Raw genomic sequence first — 8015 nt, 5'->3', positions numbered from 1 at the left:
TTACGTCTTCACTGACTAATGGAGTGGAAAGGAGCATCTTTCCCCCTCATAGTCAATTAAAACATTCCCAGGATAAAAATCCCTTTAAGTGGGGACTCTGGAAATCTATGCCACCATTTATTAGGATCTTAATATATGTGGGCAGTTGTTGTGCTAAATGCTCTGCCTCCTTGTTCTCGGTTAGCTATCACAACAGTCCACAGAGGGGGTTATACCAGGTGAAGAAACGGATGCTGACAGGGGGTAAAGACTTTATCCAGAGACCCAATGTCAGGCTGCAGAGCCCGAGCCCTGTTCATGGACTATCAGAGAAGGTTCAAAGGTAGCCCATGAGTCATTTTCTAGAACTGAAAGTGTTGCTATAAAGCTCATTGTCCATTGATTCTTTCCTCTAAGACTCAAGCAAAAGAACATGAGCTTAAATGACCTGGTCATGGAGTCTGGTTAGACAAGCGGACAACAACCTATGGGAGCAGGGTGCGGTGGGAGGGGTGCCAGGTCCCTCCTGAAAGGCACCATTAGGAACAGTGGTAACTGCCTACCTTGGCTGGTTTAGGGAAAACAGATGAAATATTTTTTTCTTTCAAGGTCAACCAACCCAGAAGGAAAATTAACCAAGGAAATACTAATTGCTAAGATTGAATGAGTGTTTGCTCTGTGTCAGACTCTATTGAAGTGCTTTATATTCTGTAATGGAACAAAAAGAGGAAAAAATGAAAGGTGGGCTTTTTTCCCCATTGGAAAAATAACATTCCTCTCAAGGATTTTTTTTTTTTTTTTAATTAAAAACAACAAAATTCTGTTTCACAATCACCATCAAAACAATACTTCTTCTCCAAGGGCAATTAAAAAGTTGATAGGGGTGGGGAAGAAAGGGTAAGTCATGCAAATAATCAGAGAGGCTAAGGGAGGTAGCAGTGAGGAAGAAAGGGAAGCAGAAATGGAATCACGGAGCAAACAGGAAAAAAATAAACAAAAAAACTAAGAGGTAAACACATATTGAAGAGAGGAAAAGAGAGAGGGAGAGGAGAAACTTTGAGACTGGAGTCTGAAAGATAAGCTTTTCCCAATAGCAACTATAGTGACATCAGTTAGAGCCAGACTCAGCAAATTAAGTTATGAGTGGACTCAAGGACAAAATATCACTGGGTTACTTCCTTTTGCAATGCCTAGTTAAGTGCTTAACCATTATTCATAGGTCTTCGATGTCTCTTACCAGGTTTTCAGCTTCTTGGCTCCAACTGATGTCACTATAGTTGCTATTGGGAAAAGATTATCATTCAGACCCCGATGTCCAAGTCTTTGGATCCAGCAATGAGAAAGCGTTTTAGTCCGAGACCAGCGTGATCTTAAAAAATGGCCTTCTCTGATCTGGAACAATTATGTGTTTACATTAATGAAAAGATTGGCAATATTAAAAACACTCTGTTCTTAAGGAATGGTGGCCAAGAACTTGCCTTGGTGACTATATTAAATAAAATAGGGGATGAGATCATTGAAGTAAATGAACTTTTAAATAAATTGGAATTGGAAATTGAGTACCAAGAACAAACCAGCAATTCACTCAAGGAACTCTGTGAATCTCTTGAAGAAGATTACAAAGATGGACAACATCTCAAAGAAAACATTCCAACCCATTTGCCTCAAGTAGCAGTTACCAAGAACTTTGAAAAGGGACCAGATGTGAACCCTGAAGAGCTAGTCATCGTTGTGGAACCTGCATCCATAACTAAGCCCCAAAAAGGACAAAGAAACATTAAGGACATTTCATTTATAACTTCCGGGGAGTTCAATGGTATCCCTGCGTATCTGAAAGCTCGTTTAACGTATTGTCAAATTAATGATGTCATTAAAGAAATCAACAAGGCTAGTAAAGATAAGATTGTACATCAACCAAAGAAGCCGATGAATTCTGTGGTCAGAGACCTTTATCACAGATTTACAAAAGAAGAAACAAAGGATACAAAAGGTCATTATTGTTTCTTAATGGAAGTTGACATAAAGGAGTTCAGGGCTTTGAAAGCTGACAAAAGGTTTCTTGTAATCCTGTATATTTTAGAGCACGGCAATAGAAAGACTAACCTGAGACCCCATGAGCCCTTGAGCCAACCACAGAAGCGTATAGGGATAGATCTGGTATGTTCTATATATAATTTCATTCTTTTTTTTTTCATTTCCTTTGTTGTTGTCAAAATAAAACTTTTATTTTGCTAAAAAAAAAAAAAGATTATCATTCAGAGTATTCTCAAGGTAGCCAGCTACTATCACGTTTGTACTATATGAAATCAGTTAGTCTTCAAGACCAAAGTTATTATAATACCTTCTGTGTAAGTGAAGGTATTAAAATATACTTTTTTACATTTCAATTCAGTGCCAAAAAATAAAACTAAATCTATCTAGAAGAAGAATGAAGCATTCTCTACTGAAAACATATATACTGGTCTAGACTCTATATTCCCTGCCTGGTGTGGTGCTGTGGGCTAATGCGTCAGACTGTGAAGTCGTTTGAACTGCAAGGTCGGCGGTTCAAGCTCACCAGCTTCTCCTTGGAAACCCTATACAGGGTCGCTATGGGTCGGAATCAACTTGACGGCACTTAACAACAACAACAGGGAGAAATGGCTCAGCTACATCTGTCCCTACAGCTAGTCAGAGTCTGTGTGTCTTCCTTCCAGTCAACAAGCCCTGCCTGTTGGCCAATCTCGTCTTCTTAAATTTTCCTCTGGGGTGTTTACTATCCTAACAAAACATCAAGTGGCTCTCCTAGCCTCATGCATTTGCCTCACGCATTTTACTTTTCCCTGTGTTACTATTTTCCACCTTCGCTCAAGGATTGAGGAGGAGTAGCACAAGGAACGTTGAAAATTTGCCAAGTTCCCTAAGTCTCCACAGGCAACTCTATAGATTTGTATAACATAAAATGAAATTTTGAAAGTGGAGGGAAGCTGTTTTGGAATAGTCCAAAAGTCACCAGATGTTGCTATTACAGAAACTATAAAATGCTTTCTTCTAAATGTGCATGTGATTACATCTCAGGGAACCACTCTGTCATCATAGTAATGGGGACTTTTTTTCTTACAATGTTGCATTTTTCCTACTCAAAATCTCTTTTGACTAAATGAATTACATATGTGTAATCAAAGCATTATGCATGTCATTGTACTTGGAGTTAATTTGAGCAATTTTTGTTAAAATTTACCCACATGGTAAAACACGCTTTGAAAACAATTTCATAAAAGAAATTTTTTTAAATTATTAGTTTAAATATAACCATGCATCTGGGCTTTAGCTGTGTAGTTTTTCTCTCGGACCAAATGAGTATCCTCAAGTGCAATATATTTATATATCAGCATTGGAATTACATTTTAATTCTTTAGCAATATATAACAGTACTGCTTGTAAATAGATTTTAAAACTTCAAAACATTCTAGAAAAAGAAGAAATATTTTCATAATGAAAAACTGAAAACATTAATAACTTTCATCCCTTTGCTCAATAAATATTTATTAAACACCTAACTCATGCTAGGACTCCTGGTGTGGTACCGGTGCCGTAAGATAAGTACTGACTGCTAATCACAAGAACAAAGGTTCACACCCACCAGCTGAGCCTATACAGACTCTCCATGAGTTGGAACCAACTTGATGGCACTGGAAAATTGCACCACCTGACAGTCATCTTCTTCTAGGCCCTGGGAAAGCTGCAGTTATCTGGGAAAGGTAGACCATATGGAGGTCATATTCTAGAGAAACAGGAAATTGGTTCTGTAAATCATAGTGTATTGAAACAATGAAAGACTGTACAACCGTATAAATGATGTAGTCATTGTCATTAAGTGCTATAGAGTTGTTTCTGACCCGTAGCAACCCTGTGTAGGGTTTCAAAGGAGTGGATGGTGGGTTTGAACCAATGAGCTTGCAATCCAGTGCATTATCCTGCAGTGCCACACCAGTACTCCAAATGATGTAGTACAACTATATTAACAAAAAAAATATTCACAGCATATTAAAGTTAAAAAGATAGGACGCAAAGAGGATTATAATGTTTTATGTAAAGTATGTATAGTAAGAATGTCGTTGTTATGTGCCATCGAGTTGGTTCTGATCCATAGTGACCCTAACAAGACAGAACGAAAGCCTGCTGGTCCTGTATCAGCCTCACAATGGTTGTTAGGTTTGGGCCCATTGTTGCAGCCACTGTATTAATCCACTTTGTTTGGGGCCATTGTCTTTTTTGGTGACCCTCTACCAAGCATGACGTGTTTCTCCAGGGACTGGGCCCCCTGGTAACACGTCCAAAGTCCGTACTTCTGAACAATTGATATCATTATCAACCACATTTTAGAGAGGCACAGACAGATGAATTAACTTGTCCACAGTCAAACAGTTTTTCAGAGAAGGAACTGGGATTTAATCCCAGATAGTATGACTTCGGAGTCCTGCTGTGGTATCATAGGATAAGCACTGGACCTCAGGGGCAGTGTGAACCACAAGGTCGGTGGTTCAAACTCACCAGCTGCTACTCAGAAACCCCATACAGGGTTGCTATGAGTTGCAACCAACTCAATGGCACTTAAGAACAACAGTTTGGCTTCAGCGTCCCTAACTAGTATAAACAGTTAGTACTCTCAGCTGCTAACAGAAAGGTTGGAGGTGTGACTTCATCCAGAGATGCCTCAGAAGAAAAGTTTAGTGAGTTACTTCCGAAAATCCAGCCACTGAAAACCCTGCCAAGCTCAGTTCTCCTCTGGCACACACAGGGCCACCATGAGCCAGATGGACTCAATGCCACCTGGTTTGGCTTTTGTTTCTTCAAAGATGTGTACTTGACCAAAATACTATTCTAACTCATGTGTGCTCTGGGCTCACACTACATGGGTTCAAATCCAGATTATACTACTTGCAAGTTACGTGATCTGGAGCAAATTAGGTGACTGTATTAAGTGAAAAATAAATACAAATAGATACATAAATTAGGTGAATTTATTAAGACTTATATTCTTACAGTTTGAAATAAAGAAAATAATAGTTGACACAAACCAATCTGTGCTGTAAGAAGTCCAGCCAGAATGCTCCTCGGAGGTCAAGATGGTGAGAATTGGTCTCTCATACATCAGATTGTTATCAGGAGGGACCAGTCATGTCTGGTAAAGTAATGGATCAGCAAGGTGGATTGGCACAGTGGCATCAACACGGGTTCAAACATAACAACAATTGTGAAGGCAGCGCAGGACCTGGAATGATCTTGTTCTGTTGCGCATCGGTGGCATTGAGTCGGAATGGACTTGAAGGCATCTAACAACAACATCACATAGTATTAACATGCAAAGTAAGTGAGAAAATCCACGTACTCAATAAATGCTCATCATCTTCACCATCATTTTCAATATTTGGAGGACTACATACCTAAAAATTAACAGTGGCTATCATTAAGAGGTAGAATTACAAAAGACATTCCTTTTCTTCTTTTTATGTAACGGCACCATCAACTTTGTTCCTTCATAAATATGTGTTGTGTTATTAACAAAAATACTGGCTGTAAAGTAAAATTCCCATTTTATAATTGTGGCATACAACAAATATAATCATTCCTCCATAGAAAGGATTCATTTCAACAATATACAACTCTGATACCATCACCCACTGTACTGTCGTGGCTTGTGTGTGGCTGAGATGCTGAAGCTATGCTACCTGTATTTCACATGCCAACAGCATCACTCACATTGGACAGGTTTCAGCAGAACTTCCACACTAAGACAGAGTAGGAAAAAAGGTCTGGTGATCAACTTCTAACAACAACAACAACAAAAATGGCTTGTGAAAATCTTATGAATAGCAGTAGAGTGTTGTCTGACATTGTGCCAGAAAATCAAACATGCCCTCATATCTGAAGGCACTCATAATATGACTGGGGAAGAGTTGCTTGCTCAAAGGCGAGTCCATCTTCATGACATGGATAGAGTAAAGCTTTCATGACCTTCATTTGCTGCAGTGGCATGAGTCAAATTGAGAAGAAGTAGTTGCAAACATTCATTAATAATTAGAACATGGGATGTATGAAATATGAATCTAGGAAAATTGGAAGTTGTCAAAAATGAAATGGAAAGAATAAAGATCAATATTTGAGGCTTAAGTGAGCTGAAATGGACTGGTATTGGCCAGTTTAAATCAGACAATAATATGATTTACTAGGCTGGGAATGACATATTGAAAAGGCATAGCAAAAAGAGATTTTCAAGTCTATCATGCCTACAAAGAAGACCCCAACACTGATGTCAATTTGTCGTATTATGGTGGCTTGCATGTTACTGTGTTGTCAGAAACAATGTCACCAGTATGTAAAATACCAGGAGTGTCACCGATAGTGGGCAGGTTTCAGCTGAGCTTCCAGACTAACAAAGACTAGGAAGAAGGAGAGGTGGACTATTTCTGAATGTTTCACCACTGGAAAATTGTGAGAAATAGTACTAGAAAATGAGCCCCTCAAGTCGGAAAACACTCATAATACGACTGGGGGAGAGTTGACCATGATGATACAAATGCAGCAAAACTTTCAGGACCATCATTTGCTGATGGGGCATAATTCAAAACGAGGAGAAACAGCTGCAAAATAGCCACTAATAATCAGAACATAGAATGTATGAAGTGTGACACTGAGAAAACTGGAAATCATCAAATTTGAAGTGGAATGCTTAAAGATTGATATCCTCAGCATTAGTGAGGTGAAATGGAATTGTTTGGCCATTTTGAATCTGATAATCCTATGGTTTACTATGCTGGGAATGACAAATTGAAGAGGAATGGTGCCTCATTCATCATCAAAAACACCATTTCAAGCTCTATTATAAAGTACAAAGCTACCTGTGGTAGGATAATATCCATACACATTCAAGAAAGACCAACTAATATCACTGCTCTTCATATTTACACACTAAAGTCAGTCATGACGAAGTTAAAGAATTCTACCAACTTCTTAAAAGTTTGAAATTGATCGACCATGCAATCAAAATGTACTTATAATTGCTGGTGATTAGAATGCAATGGTTAGAAACAAAGAGTAAGGAACAATCGTTGGAAAATATGGCCTAGGTGTTAGAAATGATGCAGAAGATCACATAATAGAATTTTTCAAGATTAATGAATTATTCATTGCAAATACTTCTTATAAACAACATAAAAGACGAATGTACACATGGACCTCATCAGATGAAACACAGAGAAATCAAACTGACTACATCTATGGAAAGAGATGGTGGAAAAACTTCATATTACAAGCCAAAACAAGGCCAAGGGCAAACAAAGGAACAGACCATCAACTGCCCCTATGCAAGTTTTGGCTGAAGTTGAAGAAAATAAAAACAAGTTCACGAGAGCCAAAATATAACCTTGAAAATATCCCACCTGAATTTGTTGTTGTTGTTAAGTGCCTTTGAGTCATTTCTGACTCATAGCAAACCCTGTATAGAGTTTCCAAAGAGTGGGTGGTGAGCTTGAACCACTGACTTTACAGTTCAAACTAACCTTGCAGTCCAGCACGTTAACCGCCAGAGCCAAACATTCTTAAAAATAGATTTAATGCATTACACACTAATGATTGAAAAGCAGAAGAGTTCTGGTATGACATCAAGAACATCATGCAGGAAGAAAGAAAAAGTCATTAACAAGGCAAAATAGCAGGAAAAGACCAAAATGGATGTCAGAAGAGAATAAAACTTTCTCCAACGTAGAGATACTAAATCCAATGGAAGAAATTAGAAAGCAAAAGATCAGAATACGAAATTTCAAAGGGCAGCTTGAGAAGACAAAGAATTTTAATGAAATGTACAATGACCTGGAGTTAGAAAACCAAAAAAGAAGAACATGCTCAGCATTTTTCAAGTTGAAAGACGTGAAGGAAAAAAATCAAGTCTCTACTTGCAACATTGAAAGACTCTACGGGCAAATTACGGAACAGTGAATAAAGCATCAAAAGAAGATTGTTGTTGTTGTTAGGTGCCATCGAGTCGGTTCCGACCC

General features: G+C 38.4%; 1 protein-coding gene across 1 annotated transcript in view; it reads left to right on the top strand.

Moving 5' to 3' along the window:
• The first annotated feature begins 1356 nt into the window (after positions 1–1356).
• Positions 1357–8015, top strand: part of LOC102825500 — an 81266-nt gene continuing 74607 nt past the window's right edge. The window contains exon 1 of the mRNA XM_006864506.1: positions 1357–2136. Coding sequence (XP_006864568.1) covers positions 1357–2136 — 780 coding nt within the window. The remainder of the gene's footprint in view (positions 2137–8015) is intronic.

Source organism: Chrysochloris asiatica, unplaced genomic scaffold (genome assembly GCF_000296735.1).
Source record: "Chrysochloris asiatica unplaced genomic scaffold, ChrAsi1.0 scaffold00065, whole genome shotgun sequence".
In the NCBI taxonomy this organism is placed as follows: Eukaryota; Metazoa; Chordata; class Mammalia; order Afrosoricida; family Chrysochloridae; genus Chrysochloris; species Chrysochloris asiatica.
The sequence above is the reverse complement of the archived record's forward strand: the minus strand, read 5'-3'. Positions and strand labels throughout refer to the sequence as shown.